Source organism: Acanthaster planci, linkage group LG11 (assembly GCF_054643075.1).
Source record: "Acanthaster planci isolate LZ-2023a linkage group LG11, COTS_SCS, whole genome shotgun sequence".
In the NCBI taxonomy this organism is placed as follows: domain Eukaryota; kingdom Metazoa; phylum Echinodermata; class Asteroidea; order Valvatida; family Acanthasteridae; genus Acanthaster; species Acanthaster planci.
In genome coordinates, this window is record NC_141787.1 from 17,318,237 (window position 1) to 17,345,847 (window position 27,611).

Genomic DNA, 27,611 nt, shown 5'->3' on the forward strand with positions numbered 1-27,611 from the left:
TCAGCTTTTAAAATTTCATTCGCCTAATATTTTTAAATTCTTATTACAATTCGTTTGTTTTATTTATTTAGTTATTTTGGCTGACGCACTTCAGGAAACCTCTGATAGCAGTATTTGCTCGACAAATGATAGTTTTTCCAATTATTTTTTATACATTTATATACATCTTTAGAAAATCATTAGTAATTGTTTCCGGCACATTTAGTTCTAAAAACTCGTTAATCACCTGCCTCGAATGAGCCTCTTGCCAAATATTATCCCTCACATCTGGCAGCCATTAGAACACATTATGTATGGGACATGGCATTATCTAAATCAACTGGCTGTCGGCTGAAAGTAAGTGATTTTTACTTGTGTACTTGAGGTAAAAAAATCGCATCGCAAACTCTAACGTAGAGTGCAAGCTTTCACGAGGTCAGTGACCGTCTTATGTACTTTCAGCAGCTCATGATCTGTCATCGTAACACCGTATTAAAAATTGAGCCAACACTAAAAGTATCCTGCGATTTGTTGAAAGTAACTAGTTTAATTTGTAAAATAAGTATTATGTTTTTTCTCATAAATTCCAACTGGTTCTAGTGCCGGTACGGTGTAGGCCCCCTAGGTCTTGATTTTAGCTTTCACTTGTCTGGTTTCAAGTCTATCGTTAGTGACACTCAAATGGAAATCAATTGTGAACTTGTTTCTGCCCGTTTAACAGGTGCTGATTATTAGATCCTAGAGACACTGCGGAGACATACTTCCTGATGATATCAGAAACAATTTCCATGCATGCATTCTGAAAAGATGAATGACCCTTTAGCTTGAATAACTGATATCGGTCGGTACTCCCGCCCATTTAGATCACTTCCCTGCTGGTAGGCCTATATTCCCTCGTCTCTGCCACCTCCTTCCACCTTGCTCGCGGCTCATCAAGATCTAAGAAGGTACACTCCAAGACTGAAGATCTAATCCATGATGCTATAGACAGGGGGAAGTGTGCCAGGCAGTCTCATAGTCAATAGATGATGCTGCAAATTAAATCTCTCACAGACTTTGTTTGCACTCCCGGCGATATACTTTGTTATGATAATTCATTTGCTTTGTTTCATAACATACTGAAGAAGTGGGTCATTGATGCCTTTATTTGGCTTAAATGCGGCATATTGCGCGACCCCAAGAACAATGTAAGACGATATCCCTCCAAATCTACGTAATACCAACGGCTGTTTCAAGAAGACCAATTTCCGATAGAAGATGTGATGAGGGTGACATGCTGTTTTGCCATCGCCGAGGATCGAGGTTTTTTTTATTACAAAGTAATGATTTTAACACATGTCTGACGAAGTTGAATGAATAACTTCAAAAGGCTGCGGCATGTCTCTGGTAATAATCGAAACAGTTAATAGATCGTGTTAACATAGGAAACTTCAATATGACGGCTACCATAGTGTTTTAATTAACCAATTTTAAAGAGAAAATTTGTCTTTTTTTCAGAAATTGCAATTTCCACTTGTCTCTGAATCTTCTCAAATCATACAATAGATAAAGGCGGGACAAAGTACAATGATACATGTATTGTGATTTCCAAGATTATGCCTTAAAAAGTAGATTCCAGTCGTTTGATCAATGTTACAGTGTTTCTGACTTTACTATAATCGGTTTTTAAGGGCAAATGTTTGAAATAATACTAAATGGTGTTTTGTATTTCGCTGAAAAAGACATATGAGAAGTTTCAAATGCAATAGTTTGAAGAGAAATCAAATATAGTATTGTGTAAAAATTGAAACGTAGACGAAACGTTCGTTGGATGATTCGTTTACCATCAAAGTGCCTAAATGGATTGCTACTATCCCCCAGCTATCTTGCATGGAACCATTCCTAGTATGCCCAAGAGACAAATGATGACAGATAAGTCGTGAGTAGAAGCCAAGGGTATACGGTATACCAACATCGTATGCCATCTCCAGAAGATTTTCTTCGTCCTTAACCTCGCTTCAAGCCTGATATTGATTTAAGAATATGCTGTTCACCCTGTCAGCATCCAAACCTTTAACGTGTGACATCTTCTCAATTCGTTTGGAGAAGGATGTTGCCATTGATCTGAATGAAGACACCTCATTCTCTCCTCAAGGATGCTCCTAATATTCCTCTTTCACAAGACAGAACACATGACTTATGAAATCTCCGTAGTCGTGAAACATTTTCAAAGAATTTCAGAAATGATGAAGATAAAGTTTGACTTCTTCTAAACGTCGGAAGACATACTTGACACCGGACCAAGTTATTTATACCCAATGGATATTTATACCGATCTGTTTCCTCGTATAGCCTACATCGCGAAAGCTTACAGTTATGATAAAAATAGAGGTTATTTTGGGAAGTACATGAGTCCTTGGAGCTGCTTTACGTCAGCAATTCATTTGGTTCTTTACTGCTGTTTGCATGATGAATCCAAAAATATCACAGTATAACTAGATGTAGAGGGTTTTTGTTAAGAAAGAGAATTCTAGGACAGTGATACTCACAGCTGTCTCACCCAAACAGAACATCAATTTTGGTTGTGTAATTTATGATAAATCATTTAGAAGTTACTAATTAATGCACTGTATCTAAAAACGATGTATCCGTTGCAATACAACGACAGTGTTGCTTCAAATGACTCCATTACTGCAAAACTGCGCGGAAATAAAGGTATATAAACAACTTTGACATTGGAGATTCTCAATTCATCTTCCTCGTTCGTCAGACAATTCGATGCCCTGGCGCCGCCCATATGACATTTTCGATGTCTAATCGTGATCTCTGTGAATACCACATGTTGGTCACATTATAACCTGCTCAACATGTGTATAAATTGAGCTCATTAAGTTCATTTCATGGTTACTTAGGAAGAGGTTGAGTTCTTGGGCGAGGAATCAGTTATAGCTGGCGAGAAGAAACTACTTAGAATTGATGGGTTTTCAAATCATATCAGATGTTCATTTTAGTGAAAGTTACTGCAGAGGCTTGTAAAACTAAACTGCGACACGTATACCTGCGGTCCGATTCTCATCCATGCGAGTCGTTTGGACTAGATTCCTAATATGTAGGCTTATCCTCTCAGCGCAGTCAAACCAAGACTTTCACTTCTTTCAGAAACTTTCATTAGGGAGTAAAGGTCATATCCCCCTTAAGAACAAAAAACACCCCCCCATAATTCATCAACATTGTTTTTAGCTTTCACCTACTTTCATTGAAAAGGCCTTCTCTTAAGACGCAATTAGGATGAAGACACAAAATTAACTCAACCAATCAAAATGCAACTGCTAGGGTTTATCTAATGTAGAGACAACGTGATTAAAGCCACTTTTTAATTTATTTGTGTAAAAACGGGCATATGGGTAATTAGAAATAAAGGCCTATTACATCTTTGATTATTGTTATATTCCGGGGCCAGTTATTACCATCTACATGCGTTGTTTATTTGGCATGTGCATGGACAAGACTGTGCAAATATGTTTGTCATCCATCAAGTATGATGTAGACCAGTAACGGCTGGAGTTCCCTGGGGCATGGCAGAGGGGAAAGGTATGCAAAAATGACCAAGGATCATGGTTGATTAATCAGTGTGCTTGATTGGTATGGACATAGACTAAATTGCAAACGATTGTCCTCAATTTTTAGACATGTTTAATTTGGTATAACTGCTGGTCATTAAGCCACAGCTACTATTCCGGGACATTTTTCATTGCTTGGTTAGCCTTTATGTTTATTGAAAACACATTGCAGGGACATTGGTTTATCCACGCCGAAAGAGATGGGTTGCATTTCAATTCAATTCCTCTTTCCATATTCTGAAAACATTTACATTTTGTTATTACTTTACATGCATTGTCATACACAATATTTTGCATGTACTTTCATATGCTCAATGAAGGACACGTATGCATGTATCCTTTCCATTACAGAACATGACTTCTTCAGCTGTCTCTAAAAGTATCACATCTTATTACACGCCCCATCTGATGCGCATGAGTTTAATTTGAAGCAGTGGGCAGATTATGGCAATACTTACGAAACTGTCATATTTGCTGGTCACATAATGCTTTCAATTTCAATTGATTCGACAATTCCTTGCACTGGTGGGACCCATTAGGCCACCAAAACACACACACTTTCCCCTGAGGAATCTAGTGAGATATTCATCTCCGAATTTGCCTTGACCTTTGGCTGGATTTGGCATAAGAGTTTCCCTTATAGCCACAGGGAACTTATAAGGGCTGTAATCATTCTTGCCTGAGCTGTTACATGTGACTTCTTCCGCAGAAATTGTAGAAATAAATTATCCGGAGAGAGATGCTTGCTGGTCTTATGAATTTGTAACGCAACATTGATGCTTCCCACTTATTTAATCAGTGCACGAAATAGCCGTTGAAAATTAATAATTGGCTCTTCAGAGAAGAATTTTGGAAACCAGGAAAGGCTTTGGTATCTGTGATTATGAAACTGCCCGGTGTTCTGCAAATTACATACAAAGCACTTATCACGTAACTGTACGTCTTGCCCAACACCTGCAAAATCCGTTACCAGGTACTTAAATCGCAAGGGGTGATTTATCTCCCGATTTTCATGAAAAATAACACTAATTCCACGGAATTAGGAAGTTTATTAGTAATGGTTCTGACAGGCTCATTCCCGTGACTGATCCAACCAGGGATTCTCGATGTTATAATGTGCCATATATCCCATCCACAAAAATGTCAACGATGAGAGATTTGTGAGGTGTAGGCCTATATTTATTGTCATCGTTACACGCGCAAAGAGGTCAGCCTGTAGATACAAGTACTACACTTGGCAAGTGGCGTAAATCTTGAGGTCATGACCTTTACGAGTGGTCAGTAATGGTCTGAGATAAATGGGCTGATGACAGTGTGAAATACAGAATAGAGTTCATTAGCAAAGTCCAAAATAGAAGACTGTTGATGGCTACTTGTCTTCTGGAGCAGCATCGATGGATGTTTCTGAAAGATTGCCTGGGTTAATTTTAAACCAAGGAAGGGTGAAAACTGCAACCACCTAAATATTGGCTGTGTTAACCCGATTTCAGGATGAGAATTACTTTCTATTTCATTTTTCACTCGCAAAATGAGTGGATATTAACCATTGTTAAAAAAAATTGGTAAAAAAAATTAATTAATTTCAATCACCCAAATCGGTTGAACAACCTAAACTATTGTGTAGTTGCAGTTTTCACCCTTCCTTGAGTTAAAATTTAACACGGGCAATTTTTCAGTGCGTAATTTGAATGAGGTGTGTTTGTACTGGAATATTTGCTGGTAAGAATTTGTGGGAGAGGCATTTTGTATATTGCTTTAAGCACTTTACTGTTGATTGATTTAACACTTTACGATAGTGTTCGTTTGAGGTCATTAGTGAACGTGAACTTTTCCCCTTGTTTGTAAACCTGTTGCAGCCGGACTATTGGTCCCGTAATAGCAGAGTGCGCCATCAGGCGTTCGCCTAAATTACGTCAATTTTACGTGGTTGAGATTTGCATAGAACGCTAAAACGTGTCAATTTAAGGCCATTTGTGTTTTCCGCACAAGTGCACCATTCCATAGTGATACCTTACGCATTGCACTCGTTATTTATCACGCCCACGTTTTGAATCAGCCAGACACTATATATAATAAAAGTTATCGTCGAAGAAACACACGCTACTGTTCTGTTGTGGTTGCACCAACTGCTTATCCCAAAGCTGTCTTTTAACAACGTGTAGATGGCGGTAATGTATAATCTTGATGACAGGTGTATATTCTGCATGTATTTATATTCTGCGGCTTCGTGAACGGCTGGTTGGTTAGAAACATCTCACATTCATGTATCTGGCCAGGTTTATTTGTACAGTGTTTGTTTGCATGCTGCAAAAACGTGTTAAGTTTTGCTAGTAGAAATATTTTCCGCTCATTTGTTTTTGGCATTTTTCTGACCATACTATGTTTAGAAATAGAAAAGTACATACGTTCCGTTTATTTGTCAGTCGGAATTTGAATTTATCCTTGATCACGGTAAACATTTTGAATATGTTGCCTCATTTTGTATTATATGTATTTTCCTTCAATAGGTAACGATTTGCAAATATGAAGTATTTCAAGTACTATTCTTTGTCATCGTTCGTCTTCTACTTGTTATGCGAGAAGTTATGTAAAAAGTTCTCCGTTGTTAAAAACTCTTGAACCTTCCATACAATAAGCCCTGGGTCCTGTCAACAAACCAGACACTACAACCCCACCTAACATCAAGAGCTTCTAGAAGTTTGAGAGAATTTATTCATGCAGATAGACCATGATATACAACTTTGTTATGAATTGCTTGGTTAGAATCACATAGCATGAAGTCCACCTGTTCAGACATTGAACTCTCTCGTGGCTGCGTCTTAATTTTTCAGGGAACCTCACGTCATTAATACAAATTCATTTCTGCTCTGTGAATTATAATTTCACGGTTGTATGCCACCAAAGTAACAAAATCCCATCTGGATAAATTTCTCTGAACTTAAAAGTTAGTGAGCTCGATTCCTGAGCTGTTATCATCTCTAACTTTTGTTTTATGCCCGAACCTGTTATGTCATGAAAGTCATTCACTTCACTGTTTATTGAGACAAGGTCGAATGAAAATTGTTTAGGCACTAGAAACAATATTTTAATGTTTCCAATATCTGGTAAACCCTAGAGGCTTCAAGTGCGTTTAAACCTGTGTTAAAACTAATTTAGCTATGTTTAAATTATGAGGCAAAAGTGCGGCTATCATGTTACTAGAATGAATGTTGCATGTGTTTTGCACGACGAAGAGGTGTTAACAACGCGAAAGTACCTTGCTTGCGATTATTTATTGAAGTCTTGGGGGAATGACATGAGTATTTCGAACAATTTTAAGGGACGCGTAATGTTGTTCACAATGATATTAAAATTAGTCCAAGAAAATTAACATTCAACCTAGAACTAATTGCTATCGAAGGTTTTTCTTTACAATGCATTTATGCTGTGTACCCAAAATGACCAGAAAAAAGTCCGAGCAAATCTGAGTTGCGGAAATATGCCTAAATTCAAAATGGCCGCCATTTTGACAGAGTTTTGACCATATCTTGAGATATGAGACTTGCAGGAGACTAATTTTGGTGTCTATGCCCATATTTTCAAGGTCTCTGAGTACAATTATCACAGTAAAATTCTTGCTTGACATTCGGAACATGCCTAATTTGCATAAATCCTAATGGCGGCCATTTTAATTGATTTTTTTATAATATTACAAGACAGCAGATTAACTGGTTAAGAAATTTGTTACCTTTATCCATATTTCCGATGTTTCTGATTACATTTGTGTCACTGGAAATGTTAAAAAGCATTTTCTTCAGAACTGATACCGATATATGCACAAAGCCAAAGTGGCTGTCATTTAAATGTGTTCAAACGTTGATATGAAGATAATGGTGACGATGGAGGTTTCTTAATTTAGTTTAATCTTCTGCTTCAAGATCAGTAGCTGAATGTGATGAATTGCTGCATGTTGTACCATGGCATACAAGACATGCGCCTGTACATTCAATCCCGGAGTGTTTGCAGCTACATCTTCGTGTTGAACAGTCTGTCTTGCATCCACATTTCATGACCTCTAGTAGCTCTGTTGGTGCAGGTTTTCTGTTGCTGAGCATTTGAACATATTTCCCATTCTGGAGAATCCAACGCCAGTCTTCGGGTAAAAGACCTATGGACTGCTCTTTCCACTCCTTAATTTGATAGTACGCCCGCAGACTATGGTACTGAGCTGATGATGATGTTGGTGGCAGTGATTGTGCCGAAACAGCCATGATGCTAGTTGCCACTTTGGAACAAAATTGTTTGTATCGAAGCTGATCCTAGGATTCTGTCTGACATCCCTTGTACAGTGACACTAAGACTTTCTCTCCTGCTTAACAACGTCGGCCTTCTCATCTGTTGTTAGTTCGTTGAACATCTCAGCTTGTTCACAGAAGAATGGGTCGTTGTTTAGTTTCTTCAGAGCAAGGCCTTTGCCCAGACCAAATACCCTTGAAGTGGTGTCCCACCCCAGGATGGCATGTATAAATAATATATTACGGCATACCGATGTCCCAAGTTTGGTTTTCAACTGCTTTATGTCCTAAACTCTCTTCTGTTCGGCAGTTTCCTTCGGTTCAAGTGCCATGAATATATTGCAACCATTCATCTCAGTGTAGTAGATAAGGAGCACCCAGAGATCAGTGTCATCACCAACAAGGATGGTCTCTATTGTCCTTGCAGACTCCACTGCAGTTTTTACTCTTAGGAGATCTGCGTCACCTCTTGCATGCATTGTCGAACAACCCGCCTTCCCAAGCTTCTCACTGAGGAGATTGATGAAGCGTGTTTTGTTCACCTCATTCGAGGGGAACTCCTCTTTTCTTGCATTCATTAACATATCTTCATCAAACTGTATGGTAGGCCCTTGAGCTCCTCCACAACGTCGTAGATGTGTGGCATTTTTTATGGTTGGTTGGTCTGAATAGCCATCAAACACAATGGTTGTTACCATACCTCTTTAACACATAGTCAGCATACTTCTGAGAAATAGTAGTTTACATGTATGTGGTTCCACGCATCCAAGGAATTCGGTGCAAAAGGGCTCCACCATCAAGTATATAGTGCACTGTGGTACTTCCAGGAAGGAGGGGCTCTTTATGCTCCACCTTCTTCCAAAGAACATCTGCGAGGGCCGCTTTGTTAGCTTGCAAAGAAAGGCCTGATGACTCAAACAGGGCAGGTGGGAAACTGCATGGCTCATAAGTGAAGAGACGCTTTTGATCATCATCTGAACGTTCTCTACTGATGGCTACCAATCTCTGGAACATGAGTGTTGGATCAACCTCAGAACAATAGATTCCGATTCATTGTTGATAGACTTTTTACGGATACCACAGCTCTTCATTGTAAATCCAAAGAGCAAGTGATCTAAGTATAAAAATCGAGACATCAAGTATGAAATTACTCTTTCAAACAAACAAAACACCAAACGCACAGAAGGCACATACATTTATTAATAAATAAAATAATAAAATAATGCACTTCAATAAATTCGGGTACAAGCACACTGGATGAAGTATGCTTTCTGAGTTCTCAACTGAAACTGTAAGATATCAACCGTATTAAGTGTCAGTGTTGTTCAGATTGTATTGTCAGCAGTTTGTGTGGGAAAAAAGTATGTGCTTTCCCCCATTCTTGTCACCTACTTAAAAGTCTTAAATTTTGATTTATGTGACATCCTGTGACATCACTTTACATCTACAGTATACCGCCAGATAGTGTTGAACATGTTACCAATTGAAAATCCTCACCTGCAATCAATCAGGAAAATAAGAAAATGTGGGATTAGCGGGGACTCTGTGGAGCTAATATCTGCTCACTGATATCAGTGATCTTGTCTGTGATATGAAAGGAAGAACACAAAATGTGACATTCGGACTTTCTTAGTTAAATTTATGTGCATCAGTTTGACCAAGACTACTCTGGATTTTTGCAACTAAGCTTAATCAGCTTCTCTCAATTTAATTTATTTCCCAATAAATGCATGTAGGTATAAGCGATAATGCTTATTGGATGTTGAAATTTGTCCATAGTAAAAATTTCAAAAGAATCAGGTGCGTATTTAGTTCATAGCCAGTCACAAATTCTCACTTAAAATTCACTCTTGTTGAAATAATATTACATTAAGTGGGATTGGGGCGGGGATTAGCTACTTTTTTCCATCTTCTTGTCTGTATTCTGTTATCTATAGAATATCAATGTATGATATTATTACAATATATTTGTATTTAGGGGACAAAACCTACTGGTAGTGTTAGAAAGCATGGAAATTCCGCACTTTTGTATTTCAAAATGGCGGCCATATTAACTCATGCAAATTAAGGATGACAAAGAATTCTAAATTTATCAGTTGTATTCTATGAAGTGTTCGTAGATCCCCCAAACCTGGGCGTAGATATAACAATTACCCCGTTAAAGACATACATTTCAATTCATGCTAAAAAAACTGCAAAATGGCGGCCATTTTGAATTTATGGAAACTAAATATATTTCCGCAACTCGGATTTGCTCCGACTTTTTTCTGGTCATTCTACGTACCTCAAAAAATGTATTGTGAAAAAAACCTTTGCTAGCAACTAGTTCTAGGTTACCCACCAAAATACCATTATCTTTCTTGGACTAAATGTCTTTATGAAAACAATTGAATCTGTCGCATGAAATTGCCAGAAATTTGAAATTGACCTGTTTCTGGAGAAGCAATTGCTGTGATGTCTCCGCGCTCTCTGACAGAAAATATTGACCACCATGGTCTAATTCTCGCGACCATCTTAAGTCTGAAATTCACCTTTTATTTGTATGCCATGGAACTTCAACAGCCACCACATTATTCTTTTGAAGTTATGTCCGGAAAATAATTAGAAATCAGAGAACATATTGGATATAGTGGACTTTTTATTAGTTTGTCATTTGGAGTTGTATTGTAATTACTTTCAGATGACGGGGTCATTTCCCACGATGATGACAATAATGATGATGATGGTCATAATGATAAACAGTATCTAACGACCAAATTACCGGTTGTTCGTAGGAATTCATGATTTTACCACAAACTCCCCGAGCTGTCGCGTTATAGTTTCAAGCTGTGTGGCATTCCTTTTGCCGAATTGCGAAATGGATTTTAATTTGCAAATTCAACCTGCGAACCAACCGTAAGGCATTGTGGGGGGGGGGCAATATCTGGCGTCAGATTGACCAGGAATCTGTGTAACAGTGAGCCTAACCCTTTACTGGGTCAAAGCAATGGCATATCCCTTTTGGGTCAAACGATTAACCTTCTTATTAAATTAAAGTCAAATGGAAAGGGCCAAAATGACCCATAAGAGGGTCACTTTTTGACCCGAAAAATTGTCGAGCCTTACAGGCTACACAGGACACATATTCTGAGGAAATCTTACCCGGGAGTTTTAGAGTATAAATATTTGTCGGCAAGCTGTCCTTGTTTTTTGTTGTTTGAATGCCAACTATATCCAGTCCTAGAGGTTATCCAAAGAATTAGAGAAAATAATTGTACTGTCTCGGTAAAGTATTTTCAATATATATATGTATTTAAGTACTTCAACGCCTCAGTCAAAAATTCGTCAAAGCATAAGACCTGGTATGGGAAAGTCATTAGTTACACTATTGTGGTTAATTTCGTTTGAGAAATCCAATTTTCATTTAGCTGAAAGTTTCCAAGCACGCCTTCTTTATCGCTTATCTCAAATTCTATCTTAAGTCAAAAGCTCTTAGAAATCAGGGTTTACCTCAAGGATTCAAGTGATTAAATACGATTGACGTTAAATACATGAACGAGCAACGCGTACGTACGTGACGGTACGGAATGAATGAATTTGGCCAATAATTACAGATGGTGAGGCTACGGGACTTCTTGCTGACCAGAGAATAATTTGGTCTGGTAACCTTGCTCTTCGACATCACAAGTTTGTGTTATGTTGGCACATACTGTTGGTCAGATGTCATGCTTGAGTATTTCTCAGTTGGAGATTTTTGTTTTGAAGCAAAAAGACGTCTGACCGCTGGGGGGGGGGAATCCCACACCCACGGAGAGGGGGCGGATTTGACCTGCTACACGCTGGTTCATTAATTGATCACGTTTCCAAATACGAAATCCTTGTAATTCGATGTTACCACCCACATAATTCTTGTGCATGTTTTTCCTTTACTGTGAGAGTATATTCATGGATAAAAATTTCAAACTTTCAATGTTTCACATTTGAAAGTTTTTGTTAATGAAGGAATCCCTGCGTATTAGATTTTTTTCAGGATTCACTTTATTTAGGACGAAACAGTTTGTAGTAAGCTATTACGGTGTTTTATCAAACATGTTAGCTGTTATATGTGCTCATTAAATCGTAAACGCATTTATTCATTTTTGAGGAAAATGGTCGTCGTGTTCACTGCAGGTAAAGTAGATGAATGGGCCACAAAAATGGAAATTAGTTTGAATTAACTCTTTAAACTCGATGTTTAGCGGTTAAACATGAAAACGAACTGATCAGGATGTGCATATTTAATTGACAGAAATGATCACGCAGCATTTAATTAATGAGAATCGTTTCCTACAGTCATTTGGTTGTGTTCCTCTCGCCTTGAATTCATTATCTCTTTAGATTGTTTCAGTGTCAAAGATATTGTTGGCATTTGTCTCAATCCACCGTTGACAATATTGCCTTCATAAAATCAGATGAGCATGTAACAGTTTATTCACTGGGGAAAAGTGCAAGCGATAACGGTCATATGTGTCTCTGGACATTGGTGAACCCACGATGAATGTAACGTGACTTGAACTTCATATAAACCAAGAAGGCCAAAGTAAATTGTTTGAAACATTCAATTATCAAACACACCGTGGTTAACACGCAAATATATTCGTACTCGTATTAAGTTAGCCAAGTGTTTCAATTTGACACATCAGCTTGACTTTTCGGCAAAGTCAATTTGCCAAGTATAGTCTCCAGAGAAAGGTATGCTGTTAACCGGAGTCCTGCATTTAAAGATGAAGACATCATTTTGATTATGTGCTTCTGGAGTACCGTTTTGCAGTCATCCTTTACTGAATCGAAGAAACACATCAATTTTAGATGTTAGTTAGAGAGAGAGAGAGAGAGAGAGAGAGAGAGAGAGAGAGAGAGAGAGGGAGTGAGAAGGAGAGAGAGAGTGAGAGAGAGAGAGAGAGAGAGGAGAGAGAGAGAGAGAGAGAGAGAGAGAGAGAGAGACTGATATCTCTTATCCAACACGATATCATGTATTTCCTTCACACCTCAAGCCAGAAAGTATCCCCACACTTGGTTAATGAAATCTCAGCATGTAGGATACCACATTTAGCCATGCCGTCCTGTGGCGGGTTTGCCTCGCGTGGCACGTAGCATCCTGTGGCGGACACGCGACCCAGGGCATTCCACCCGCTGTCCGTATCATCAGCTTGCTACCGAAGGTTCATATGACATTTCAGCGCCTGACTTGTTCTTTTACGCCTGTTAGCTGTGTCATTGATTGAAAAGAACAAGTTTGCTTGTTGTTAGCAGGTTCGATGAAGGTTAACCGTATCTCCTGGATTCTTGCGCTAGCTGTTCCAAACTTGACTGGTCCTTCAAAATATCTTGCATTATTTCTGGACACTTGACATGTGAAAACTCTTGTCTAGCGGAAACATAGACAACGGGGTCAGAGTTTTGGGCATTTGTTTCTTTGAAACTCACTGAGCCAGTTCTTCAAATCTTGGTGCTCCGGTGGCCTTGGGAATTTGGCTAGCCGTGCCATTGCTGTAATTGAGGTTGAGTTTCAGGTTTCTTGTTTTCTGTGTTCTTTTGGTAAATTTGAAACACTTAAATGAATAAAAGATATTGTCAAGGCAATAAAAGGTGCTATCGTTGATTTTCCCCATTGTCTCCCGGAGGGAAAGGCGGGCAGTGGATGTTTTCTGAATTCTGCAGGGCTAGGGATGTTCCTTGCTCTATGGGATAGTCAAGTCGTTTTTCATCCATTGAGAGTAAGAATTGTAGCATTTTGACCTCAGTCCTGCTTGTTTGAAGCCAAAAATCTATGGACATCTGCTTTGTTTATAAACGTTGATAACCATGTTGTACGGGCGGCCAGAGGTTGTAGAAAGTTCTGACTTGGTTGATACCAACGTTTTCAAGTCCTCAAAATGCGCTTCCTGGATTATGATGTTAACATGGGAGACGTTTCTGTAACTGGTAAAGTATCCATTGATAGCCGTTTTAATTTTTACATGAGATTTTTTGACATTGTTAAAATCTTTCTTTTGATTTTGTTTTACTCACGGCCAGCCATAGTTTTTTCAATCACTGGTTGTCAAAACTACACTTTTGACGCAGTAAAAGAAAGGTCACGGAGTTTACCAGCTCACTTGCGGTTGAGTAGGCAACAGGGCTCCCCTGATATAAACACTAATGACGCCATCGTAGCTGTAGTTCTCTGCGTAGCTGGAGTTCTCTTAAGCCGTGTTCAGCTTGTTTGCTTGTGAGATCAGCGTGCCTCATATCAGTTCTGCAGATTTTGTATTATGTTTGCTTGCCTTAGGCCTATGTCTTTATTCAAGAAAAAATGTTTGTGGTTAGAACTTCAAGCTGCGGTTTACTGGCACGTGAAAGCATTTTGCGGATTGAAGCGATCAATTAAAACTGTAGCGAAGGTACGTTATGTTGCTAGTGTCGAAGAATGCCAGAAGCTGTGGATATTTTGACTAAGTGCCTTCCTCAAATGGAATTGCTAACATGCTCATAAGTTCCACACGTTAATCCATTTTGTCAGGAAAGTATCAGTAGAGGGCGCTTTTCCTCTTTTTAATCAGGTAGATGATCATACGTGTAGCTACATGAGCGTCAAGGTAGTTGGCACTTAAAATGGCATCTGTTTTTCAGGCCAGTGCAGATGTCACATAATATTATTCGTTATAATATAACAAATACGGGCTTAGCTGAAAGCCGATTGAAAATATATACCAGCCGCATGCATAACCTTGTACACCTGTTATTATTGCTTGTAAATGAGATAATAATTATGTTTGAACATGTCATGTGCTTTTGTTGTGCAGAAAGATAATAGCAATTCGTCTGCATTTGGATATTGGATAAAATTATTGGAGTTACTGCCTTAAATTTGGTGAAGTAGCCGAGTAGCTTCGAAGCCAAGCAAGGAAACCTGTGTCTGGATGGAGCTGTAATCTTTTTTAACTGATGACTTAGTGTCAGCTGTCGTCGAGCTGATTGAAGTAGGCCCAGGTTTGACATATGGTTGTTACTTTTTTTTAAACGGCTTAACATTCAGCACTGTCATAATTACAATTCAGTTGCTGCCAAGGAGTGGATTATGGATCACATTATGCTCGACATTGTGGATATTACTTACAGGCCGAGTATGCCATGGCCGATGAGTTATTTTTGGTATCGTTCATTCCGAACAAACTTCATCTCTGGATGTAAATCTGATGCATCTTTCTCTCTGAGTGCTAAACCTGATGTGCACCAGCTTCATTGGAAGTAGAACCAATCGTTTCGTCGACTTATGATAAACTTCTTACGTCAAGGACCACGCTTGTGAGCATGCGTATAAAGACTCTAGCGCTTGGTGTAAGAAACGTGGGTAGTTCGGCAGATTCCCTGGTAGGAAGACCTTGGAATCTTAAGGATTGAATTTTGCATGCTCATTTTTTTTAACCAGCCAAATGCCAGGAATACCTTGGACTAGAACAGCATGAATACATCTTTTCATCAGCGTGAATTGAGATGGAAGCAATCATTAGCCATTAGCATTATTGGTGTCACGTTTAAGAACTAATCAATTACCGGAAGTTACTTGAAGCGTGCGTGTATAGCCACTCCTTCGTTATACACATAGTTATTCTGGATTTGGACATAGCCTCAGTAGGACCTTGTTTTCAATCGTGGTGTTTTCGGGTTTCTTGAATGCGAGCTGCTGTCTTGTACTGTATGTCACAGTTTTCCTAAATCTTCACTGATGCAACGTGTCATTTTGGACAGTAATCGTCAAGGTTATGATTCTGCAGTTAGGTACCTGTGTGAAGCAGACGTCTTTTGGCTGCTTTCTGTTGGATCTTTGGAGTATAGGCCTACTTTTCCTTGACGATTCTCTACACTTTTCGCCAACCTCGAGTGAAGTTGTACGAGGAACCATTAAGTGTTGAGGGTAAATAGGTCTCATATATTGTGCTGCGCCTTCCCTATAGGAAGACATGAACTGTGAAGGTACTGTGAACTTACAAACTTGCGGTAAGTAAAATTATCGAATGAATAGCTTTTTTGCATTACCATTGCATATTATATAGCATATCGGTTTTACGAAGCTGCTTGCTAAGAAGACGGCTTGACTACGGCAGTTATTGTGGATGCAGTACGAGTCTGAATTGAAACAACGCCGTGGTATCGCGCCCTCTTTGATAAGGTTAGCTTATTTACGCAGTACCTGTATGCACTACAAAGTCAGGTACATTAATCTCTTTCGTGAACTCATGACAGCGGTGTTCATTATAAAACAGCATCCTAATCTTAGGGCTAGGTCTTCGTTGGTTGCATCTACATGGGCACGTCCTGCCAAGAGTCATAGCTGTAGTACCATCTTGTGTCTTGGTTGAATCGATGGACTGCTTTTCATTGTAACCAACGTTTACTGCCTTCATTAATCTATTTATATGGTTGACATCGTTGCCAGCACTGTTGTTTTGGTCAGTGTCACAAGTAAGATGTTGATCGTGCCAGACGGAGCCAAAACACTCTCGTATCTTTCGTTTAATAGTGGTCTGTTAATGATATATAGCCTTGTTCTTACTTGATAAAACCTTATCATTATCACGGTTTCCATCTATCTTTGAATAAATACTATTTGTCGTGGCACATTAAATTGCATGACTTGACTTCATATTTGGCTGAGGCCAGTGGCGTAAATCTGTGCTTTAGAAATGGGGAGGGGATGGAAGATGGGAAAGGTGGGGGGATAACAGATTTGTACTACAATTTTTTGTTCATTGGGATGGCTGGAAGTTGAGAACATGCTCAAGGTCTGTTGAATGGAATTAGGCCTCATGGAATAAATGCACCTGACCTCGGGCAATAAGCGCTGTTGTTTCCATTTAGTTTTCAGACTAAGATACTTTGGGTGTGATAGCAATGCATGGTGACGGTTAAAAGTGTTTTGTTTGCCTGAATTACACAAAATGCTAGAGCTGAATTTCAAACAAATCCCTCGTGGTTGTTCGAGCTTCCCTAACACGCAGTTCAGCGCATATATAAGCATACGTGACCTCCTGGTGTTCATTTAACCTGTGTTAAAACTTCGGTGTAGGTTTTTATACAGGGGCAGCATAAGTTTAAAGAAAAGCAAAATGGCGTGGAAAGTGCCTATTAGAAAAAAAATATTTAGTGCAATCTGTGGAAACCGAGGAGAAGACAAAGGGTCAGATGGAGAAAACCGTACACCGTTCGCCATGACAAGAAGAAAGTGAAGTTCCATCCGCCAAGGAATGTCAAGAGGAAAACTGACGCTGTGTAGTCTGAGTTGTACCAAACAAGAACTGTCCAAATTACTCCAACAGACACTCCATGAGGGAGAGAAAAAACAGGCTAAGATGAGGAGGACGAAGCAAGTTAAATAGACAGTGCCTGTATGAAGCTGATTGTCTGTCATAAGAATATTGTTTGAGATTACTGGATGACACATCTCAATATACAAGTGCCTAGAAGTTGGGTGGGAACTTTGTTACTTCAATGCACAAACACTTGTGGTGGTACCCACCCCTCGATACCTCGGTACCATGAAGGACTTTTGTTATTCTGCAGTGTGAAGTAACATCAAAGAAACATAACTACACATTATGCTGTGATTTGCTCCCAGACTCGATCTGTCCTGTGAAAGAATTTGATTTCGAATTTGAAATAGGCCTGCTGTTTTCGAAAGGAAAAAGCGAAACAGCAATTTTTAAGTGAGATAATTGGAATTTTCCCCATGCGGGCTCTTCATGTGTGTGGTAATCGTTTTAGTGACAGCCAGTATTCTCGCTGGAGAGCTTGAGTCACATCGACCTGTTGAAACCAATTTACGCTTGTAGTTTGAGTGTAAGATCCTGATTTTCCCAAGTGAATATTTATCGTTCAATTCCGCTCCCCCTCCGTTGTGGGGCTAAAGTCTCTACAAAGAGAGACAAGGATTAGTAGCATTTTCCGTTAATTAATTTCACAGGCTTACAACAGGTTTTATTTATTGATTATATATTGCTGTTCAAGAGAAGCGGATTTATCTTATCATGCAGTAAATGGTTTTTAACACCTTCCACGATCTGACCTTTTTCAGAAATTATGTGGTCGCATTAACTTAAAATATCCACCATTGAAACATGTACAATTCAGTGGAATATAACTCCTACTTAATTTTGTCATTATAATGAATAATTGTTTCATCAGAACTGTAATCATGTGGACTTCAGTCATGGTAAGTAGTTCTCTTTCCATGTCTGGTACTGCATGTTCACAGCGATTCAGTATTTTCGTCCGTGCCACGTCCGATGTTATGTTCCGACAGTGTTATTCCTTTGCCATTCACCAACTGTCCTGCCTGTTCGCTAGTCCTGGCTTTGAACTACTCTTGATTTCATGCCTACTAAGCCCAGGATTTAATCAAATCAAATGTTATAAACAACCAATGGTAGCTCAAACATAGAACTATTTTTGGCCTCAGTTGAAAGCCCTTTTGTCGGTACTTTATAGAAACTGAATGTTTGAGATCAAATAGGATTTACTGACATTAATAAACTTTATTTGGAGTTCTATGTACTTCACTTTTTTCTCTCGTGATTAGACTGACAATGATTGAGGTAATCGCAGTAACAGTAGCAACTGTTGCTAAGGCAGCTGCATTTGAGTTATATTTGTTTGTTCTCGACATTCTGCAGATGATAACTACGTCTGCCAGTTCTTTGTAACTTGGTGTTCGGTGGATGTTCAAACATGTTTTCTAACATCTCGTGTTGAATCGGGAAGTATTTGTGTACTCTATAACGTTCGCACCGAGTATTGAGTCAATATTGCGCTACATGATGGTTCCTGTTCGGGGTTAATACCTAACTGGTCTAGGGTCTTAGAATTTAAAAGGCACGCTCTGGATTGGCATATCAATTGATCAGGAAGATTCTATCACTTGCCAGCGTGATTGACTTCTGCTCAAATTTTTTGCTAAAGTGTTGCAAAATGACAGATTAAGGTACTGCACTGTTTATCTCTAAAACTATGTGACAGTACAAAAAATGTCAAATAATTTTAACATATTTAGTATATATAGCACACCCATTGATTGACAGTTTGCAAGGTTTTACAGTTACAGTCGTTAAAGTGAACGTAATTTCATCACGAGCAAACTTGACGCTTTGCAGATCATCTTTAAGGTTGTGTGTTGTGGACTGATCTGTCTCTTTCATGTATTTGGTCTTTGTTAAACTACCCAGAAATAAAGCTTCCACATTTGGAAACAGTCAGGTTGATGTCATTTCGATTTAACGTGTGTTATGTGCAAGTGTGCCTTGCTGAGAGAGTTTCAAAATCAAAACTGAACATACCCAAAAATCTCTGATTGGTATGAGCAGGCTCTGCCCCTTGTTCAACATTTAGCACAGGTTTGCAGGTGTCGCCATGAGGTACATTAATCGCTGACTTTCTCACTGTCGTTTTTGCCAATTCACCAGCGGCGATTTATCCTAACAAATCTAACGGAATACGGATTGCTAGTTATTGGCGCGGCTTCTTACAAAAAGATTCCTACTAATTAATCAATCTCTTACTTCATTGAAGCCCCTACTTGTTAAAGAATAATATTGCAGATTTTAATATAAATATGTCTGTCACGTCGCCTTGTACTATCTTCCTCGAATTCAAAAGGATACACTGGAAAAGGAAAAAGTAAAAATAAATGCAAGAAAATCATGAAGTGCCTTTGGCGTTTAAAGGTAGAATTTTTAAACTGTGTGAATGAAAGGCTTCGCTGCATCGGGGTGCTTGTGAAATGTTGAAACGTTTTGTTAATGATCTCACTTTTATGCCGGTTGTGTAGATATTTTGTAATGTATTTCATTTTAATTTTAAGCTAGGTTCACAGTGATTAGGGCGCATTAACTGCATGGAAATAATTGAACAAAATGCAGAAGCGTGTATTGGACAATGGAAGTAATCAGTAATGACATTTTACTAACTGAACCGCACATTATTTTAGTTGAAGGCGTACTTGTAGTATGTCACCACCTGCACGGGTTTCCGCGTGGAGATACAATTACAAATTAAACACGCCCACTGCTCGATGGGTCTTACTGGGTGGAAGAATCTAATATTAAACCGTCGAAGATCTAATGTGGGAAGATGTCGGTGCGTGAGCTTGGAGGTTGAGCGTGATTTGAGACGAGTCTCTTGCGATAGCTTAGGAGTTTGAGACGGGGAGATTTCATGGCATTCGCGGCAAATGATCCACTTCTGCAGCCATTACTCGATGAACAGCAACATGTCCCCCCTTCACCGGTGAGTGTCTGAACTCAAGGATTAAGTAAACACCTGTTGGTCTTATCGTATACATGTATCTTTTTAGATTTCGGTACTAGGCAGTAAATTTAAAATCCAGACGTCATTTTCACGAGATTTGTGAGTTCTTTCCTTCAGCGTATGTTATTTTGGTTTATTTTCGGATGTTTTGCTTGCACCGACGTATTTCGAATTCATCGATGATTCTTTTTTTTTTTTCGGGACTTTGGTGAATTGAAATTTCTGATGTTAATGATTTCTTTTAACTGGTTTTGGTTCAAGTTGGTGACTTTTGGCTTTGCAAAAACTTCAAATGTTTACGCTGTAAAAAATCAATTTAAATGGGAAGGTCAAATTACGAATTGAATTTTGACCTTTTGACTGCATTTGGTTTTATTTAGATGACATTTGCTCAGAAAAAGTCTTGGACAGATGGTTCCCTAAAATGCTGGAGAAAGGAACCACTGAGGACTTCTATAGTTGTTATTTCTAGTTATGTGACGGTTATACGTGCGGTGGTGATTCTCAGCGGTGGTGGGTTCGCCTGATTTGAAATTAGGGATTGACTTATCTGGCAATTAAAATACACCCAATAAAAACCAAGAATCAGCACAAAGAATTATTTTCACAAAAGATTAGAATTGGTTTATTTCTATTTCAAATCAAGTTTAGGAACTAAAATTTACAAGAATTGTTCCAGTATTGAGACTGAGGAATACACAATTGGTGAACCTTAGTACAATGTAAATGGAGTTGACAATAGAATGGCTCGATGACAAAGTAATGAATTAGCTTATGTTGTGTGCTCCAGAAATCACACAGGGGCCCTAAAGGTGAATGATACTAGTCATGAGACAGAGATACAAGTTGTGAGATATGGCAAGATAATGTGTAAAGAGATAAGCAAGAAGGGCACTGTGCAACCTGCTCTCTCCGATGCCTTCACCTGCATAAAGAACCAGTCAAACGATTCAAAGACATGCAATAGTCGTAAAGCTTAAACATGAAACAGTCGTTGCGCTCCCCGTACAAGTTACATGGACAAACTTTTTCCCCCACTCGGTGCCTTTTATTCAAGTTCCTCTTGTGTATTAAATTAAATTTAACAAAAAAAGAGAAGTCAATACACAGTTAATTTACACTAGACATTACTCAATTACACAGTAAAGAAAAAAGGCCCTATTTAGTACTGAATTTAACAGAATTTCCGTTAGAGGTAAAAAAATCTTTCTAAGGCAAAATATCTTCTTAAATCGTCTTTAAACAATAAAAATTATGGTTTATCCCTGTTAATTTTCATCTTATAAATATGGAAGCAGCAAAGCAAGAGAATAAAATTGAGTAGGCTACATTCCTGGAATTATTAGAAATTGCAAAAAGGATAGTTTTATTATCCAAAAGCATATCAATGTTCAGGGTATTTTTAAGCCAATCGCTGATCTGATTCCAAAAAGAGATGGAAAACTCACCAGTACAAAAGAGATGCATCAAGGTTTCATGCTCAGCTTGACAAAAAGAACACAAGTCATTATCTCTTTGACCAATTTTTAACAGATAAGAGTAAACTGCCAAGATTCTGTAAGTAAGTCTGTATTGAAACCATCGCCATTTAGTATCACACGTTAACTGAAAGGGCAAACTGCATATTACTCCAACCATTCAGTGAAAGGAGGATTACAAGTCAGCTTCATTTCCCATCTATCCATAAACCTACGGGAATTCTTCATTGCAGAGGTAAGAATACGATACACACGAGTAGAGCCCTTTTTATCCAACATAAGTAACTGCAAATTAAAAGAAATAAAGGGAAAATATTTATTAAAGTTGACCCGTGACAATGTGCTACGAAAATATTTTCTAACAAAACTATCATCGGGGGTAACCTTTGGATAAACTTTCCACACTACAACGCGGTGAACAAAATCACTTCAAATGACAATTTTGATCTGAGCTGGAGACCACACTTGACTCACACGTACTACTGATATTATCAAACAGGCCAAAACTGTGCATAACCATGAATGAATGATAAAAACTGCAAAATGTTCAGGGCAAAAGTGAACTCAAGTTCTCGCTTAACAAACTCTTGCTAGAGAAAGGCATGTCGTCACGTACGCCACGGCGGAGTACGACGCGTAGGCGTACAAGATTACGCTCATGTCTGGCATGAAATAATGGTCATATATTAATGAGAATACGGGTAATTTGTGATTACAACCATGGACAACCACTGGGGAGACTTTGCAGAGAAAATACAATTTAAATATGATGTCGGGATTATGTTCAACGAGGAGGAACACTCAAAGTTCATAACAAAGCGCATAATGCGGAAACTTTAGACAAACCATAGACTTGACTAATTCTGACCACCACAGTTACTTCAAATATTTTCCTTATGTGATCAAAGAATTGTAATTGTGCGGGTAAAACCTTGGAATTACGCAACTTTTGTTTTTGGAAACAGGGAGTGCTCAGCAACCAAAAATGATCCTGGAAAGATGTGCAGCTACGAATAGGAATGTAGGGAGCATGATCTTTTTATGGTTGTATGGGTTTGGCATGATCTTTTTATGGTTGTTCACCGGGAAGCTGATGACGTAACACTACCAGCAATTGTTACACCGTATGAAAAGAATTGAAATGCAAGGTCAAATGATCATCAGGAACATAGCTGTAACAAAAGAACAGGACAGACCTTTTACAAATTCGCAAGAAATAAGATTAACCCATAATAGCACAATTTTATCTCAAGATTCGGGAAAAACATTAAGTTTGACTACAAAAGAAAAATCCTTTTAGGCCTTTCCGGTCATTTTCTTTTGGTTAGACTGTTGACAGAGATGTGCTTTTCCAGACCATTCTGTACAAACTCATCAACAAAGTCAAATTTAACCTAAAATCCTGATAATCCTACATTTCAATTCGCTTTGTGTAACGGTCGCCCTCTTTTATTCGACATTATCCCCATCTTTCTCGGGCGTTGTGCTTTTGAGGCGCATGAAAAATTTAAACGCAGTATTAAGGAGGGTGTAGATTGCACGTCTTTAATCAAATTTTACATTAAAATGATAACGATAATAATAGCTTTAGAATTTGTGAACGTTGTGGCTGTTGAAAGAAGACCTTAAAGAGGAATACATGATTAGGCCTTTGTTTTTCATTTATCCACTCGTTGTTAAGGATAAACACCCAAAACTGATAACTTTAAAAATCGATTATGTATTAGAACAGGTACGAAAGTCAAGTGAACGAGAAATGAAAGAAATCTATCTTCACACACTTGCGATGGATAATCCCAAAGGCGGTATGTTACTATAAATGGATTACCCTGAGACTTTGTACGGGCGCCCTCTGTTTTCATTGCCAATTAAAGGCGATGAAGTGCGCGTTTCAAGCTCTTCATGAATAGTCATTGACCATTACATCAGGAGTACTTACAATTTAGTAAAATAGAGACAAAACACGAACCAATGAATTAAAACAAAAAAGTGAAGGTGTTTTCATATATTTTGTTGTAGGGTGTTACATTCAGAATTTTTATTACTGTAGAAGTCTGTGGCCTTTTCTGTTTTAGTAAGATAGTTGGCATAATAGCTGTATGAATCAAATTTACGTGTTGGCACTAACCCTCCTTTAAAATAGGCTGAACAGTTTCAAATGTCTGTCATAAATTATAAATTAGATGAGAAATTCTCATCTGATTCAACCTGAGGTAGCTGAATGGAATTCCTGTTTTTCCTATCATTATATCGTCAAGCTATGCATCTTTCCCTTCTGAATATAGCCTGTGTATTCTCGCTTCATAGCTTCAGGTTTGACCGCTGAGTTGACTGTTGACTCAACATTTCCACGACCACCGATATTTGAAGGGGCGGTATAGGCTACTCTTATTTTGCCTACAAATTATATGGGCTATCAAAGTTTGCAGAAATATAACTTTTTACTTGTTTTCGATTTTATCTCATATTTGTTCAAATGGACATTTGTGCCATTAATTTTAAAAAAGGTTGTATTTTCAATTTCGTAGTACTGCTTTTATTCTTTGGTGCGCTGATTGCTGCGTGGGATTTTTAAGACTTTGTGAATTATTGTTTTTCTTTTATACCGACGGCCAGCTATAGTTTTAGCAGCCACTTATTGGAAAAACACAACTGTGACGTCAAAGGAACAGATCCTATTATACTTCTTGGCTGTAAGGTTTTTTAAAAAATAAAAATTGATAATTGATAAAAATTGGCTGCTTTAAGGCTTAAAGCTTGAACAATCTGAGTTGAGCCTTCTTTTAAAAGCAATGCGTTTGCCTTTGATCGTAGTTTAAGCATGTCAGATACCAGCATAATCATGCAGATAAATAGATTAGAGAAAAAAGCATCACCTGTCACCATTAGCGCTCAGTGACATGGAGGTCGGAGGTTAAAGGGGGCGTTTCCCAGGCACAAAATGATAAAAACATAATTTATAAAGTAGAAAAACTCCAAAAATTGGAGGAAAGGTGTTGAAGTTCCCAAAATTACTTTGAGATGTGATTGAGCAAATTAAATGCATGCCCGGTAAGTCATTCAATTTGAATTTTTGTTGTCAAACATAGATCCTTTACTTCGAATCCATGCTCTTGATTGTTAGAGAGTCTCTGTATTATTTTGCTTGTGTTCTGATGACCATCATCGACATAGAGTGAAATTCGATGTTCTTTGACATTGTTCTCGTGTGATGTAGACAAGATTTCGTAACCTGGCGTCAATTTGAGTGTTCATCTCAGTGACGTCAGAAAGACGACAACACGCCTCAAGAATCATCTCTCATTGTTGAAAGTCTGATGTGAATACATACACGCCAACAAGATACATTATCTTGTCCATTGGTGTACAGAAAGGCATGAATTAAGTCGCAGATGTCTTGGTCAGTGTTTTCATTACAGCGCGTGTGAAAACCATTGGGGACTGATCAAGGCGCGTTAGCATCATCGCGTTGCGTCACGCCTCAGTACAATTTCATACCTTACTCTCACCGTACAGGTTACTGCTTAAACCCAAGGGACACTCACAACCGGAACTGTTCCCAACGTCATTTTGATTCTGCGAATCATGAGAGCACTAACGTCCAAGATTTTGAGGTTTTGAGTGTGGATGTTCGCAGAAAATGTTTGTCAGTATCCTCCTTGTACAAAAAGTAGAATATACAAAAGCCGATTGGAAAGATGAACGTGATTTCCGTTGCTTGTATATTTATGTTCTGAATTGTCAAGGGAAAAACTGACTAATTTTGTTTTAGGTCACAAACTATACAGTTAGACAAAGAGACATTCTTGTCCTGAACCTTGAAAAGAGGTGAAAGAATTTTAAAATGAGTAAAGCTTTAGACTTTTACACCATTTCCTTCTTTTTTTGTAGTGCCTGTGACAGTGATATTGTAAAGTCAAGTTGAACCGGTTTTTTTGTTTTGTTTCTGATCTATAGTTGTCAACATCATCTTGTTACATGCCCACCCAACCGTGGCTTCTAGCTTCTTATCAAGTATTCCTACAGCCTAGTGAACTTGTAATTGTGTGGCTATATTTAATCGTGTAACGCACAAGAGGTTAAAATGAAGTAACGTACCACGAAAGGGCAAGTGGGAAGGTTGGTTAATCGAGGTTATCTCGCTTGACTGTCCATTTATATGTATGTGGTTTTTCACACTTTGAGCATTCACGCTTCACTGACCCGTGACTGGTCAGATGCGTGTTCAGTGTCCACTTAATATGTTTGATGACAATTTGACCAGTTCTTAAAACCTTCAACTCTTGAACTTGTCCACTTTAATAGGATTTGACAATTTCGAATTGGTTAAATAAATTAACATTATCTGCAAATCATTTGTTTTATCACATGATCGACACACCTTGCACGAAGTCATCCCAACACAATTAAGAACAATGCCTAAAAGTATTTAGCCATTTCAAGTCAATGCCATTCAGTTAACATTTCATACTCTGGGTTTAAAGGACAAGTTTTCTCGAATAATACCCGTGTATTAAATTGTCTGTTGACTAGTTCGTCATTGTCCGAAACTTGGAACATCTTTGGTGATAATTGGATTCTTATAATACTAAGGAGGAAAACGCAAATTCTTTGTAAGACAATACAACTAACCCGCCTTTAAAAATATGCATTAGAGTGATCTGATATTTGAGTCAGGTAACAAGTTTCTGTGTACACCATCTGTTCACCAGATGACGGGGACATTATACCGTTGTTTACTTAGTTGATTTGTATGAATTATGCGAAACTAATCCTTAATTTTATAAACTGAACACTGCATACTACAATGCAGTGTTCAGTTTCAATTATTATTATAAGTTGACGGTCGGGAATATTGAATCAGCCAGTGTTGATTTCTCTTGAAAATCGATTCTTGTTTTTTGTGCTAAAATGCATTACATGCAGGGATCTGTTATGTCGGGTATTTATGGCCGAGTGATCTTATAAATTGTTTACGATTTAATTGTAAAGGACTTTAAACAGGTGTGCCTGTAAGACGGGTATTGATTGTACGTTTGATGTGCTAATCAGGTTGATTTTCAGGTTTAGTCAGAAATGTGTTTTTCATAATGCCGGAATTTTTTTAGTTCGTGAAACCAGTTTTGATTCACGTAATTTTCATGCAAGCTATATTCGTAAAAGGTGTAGAATTGCTAAACATGTAGAAATCAACTCTTTGAAACATCACTCTTTTTTTCATTTGTTCCACGAAATCAAAAAGTGTGATTCAACCATGAAATCAGTCAAATGTCCATGAAAATGTAGAGTTCTGGTTCTTTTTCCATTTTCGATTATAGACCTTTACGAGTATACGTTGAGTGTAACGTCAACATGATCAGTATAACTTCTTGTTGCATTATTCACTTGAATCGGGAACGATGCTAGTGATCATCAGGCCAGGTGATATGCAGCAGGTGGGGTTGGGTCCAGTTGGCCGTGTTGTTGTTAAGTCCTGTCTCGTTTGTTTCTTTGAGTCGTAGGTTGTTGTAATTCCAGGAACCCCCCCTTTCCTGAGACGCCATCGATCAATACTCTCAACGATAGTTGGGTGGTCAGTGAAGCTGAAATAATCGAGAAAGCAGGTTGAAGTCTTTGATTAGTATCCAAGCGGACATGAGTTGACTTGGATATAGGTAAATTGAATCACTGAAGTCGATTGTCACAATAGAAAGGAAGATCAATTGGAATTGGAAATAAGTGGCTAACGACCCACAGTTTAAGTTAGTCTGACTTCTGGTTTTATTTTGTTTGTTGTTTTTTAAAATTTAAAGCGTTCTGCTTCCGTTTAATTTGGAAAAACCAGGACCATCAGTTCATTTGAAAGTGAAGAGTTAAAAGGGGCTGCGTAGCATGCGCAGGAATTGTATTTGTACGCTCTAAATACTGTTGAAATAGAGATGGGTCTTACTCTATGGTGGGACAGTGAAGATTGATGATGTTCTGAAGCCTCACTAATAACA

General features: G+C 38.3%; 1 protein-coding gene across 4 annotated transcripts in view; it reads left to right on the forward strand.

The window, feature by feature from the left end:
• The window catches only part of LOC110976316 (transient receptor potential-gamma protein-like), a 73,657-nt gene that overhangs the window by 15,585 nt on the left and 30,461 nt on the right, over positions 1-27,611 (forward strand). The window contains exon 1 of one of the 4 annotated variants that reach the window (XM_022229484.2): positions 5,688-5,746. The exons of 1 other annotated variant lie outside the window; for it this stretch is intronic. In XM_022229484.2, coding sequence (XP_022085176.1) covers positions 5,741-5,746 — 6 coding nt within the window. In that variant the 5' untranslated portion in view covers positions 5,688-5,740. Of the gene's footprint in view, positions 1-5,687; positions 5,747-14,980; positions 15,851-19,979; positions 20,132-27,611 lie in introns of those variants that run through there. 2 more of the 4 variants (XM_022229488.2, XM_022229482.2) reach the window with 2 other exon arrangements.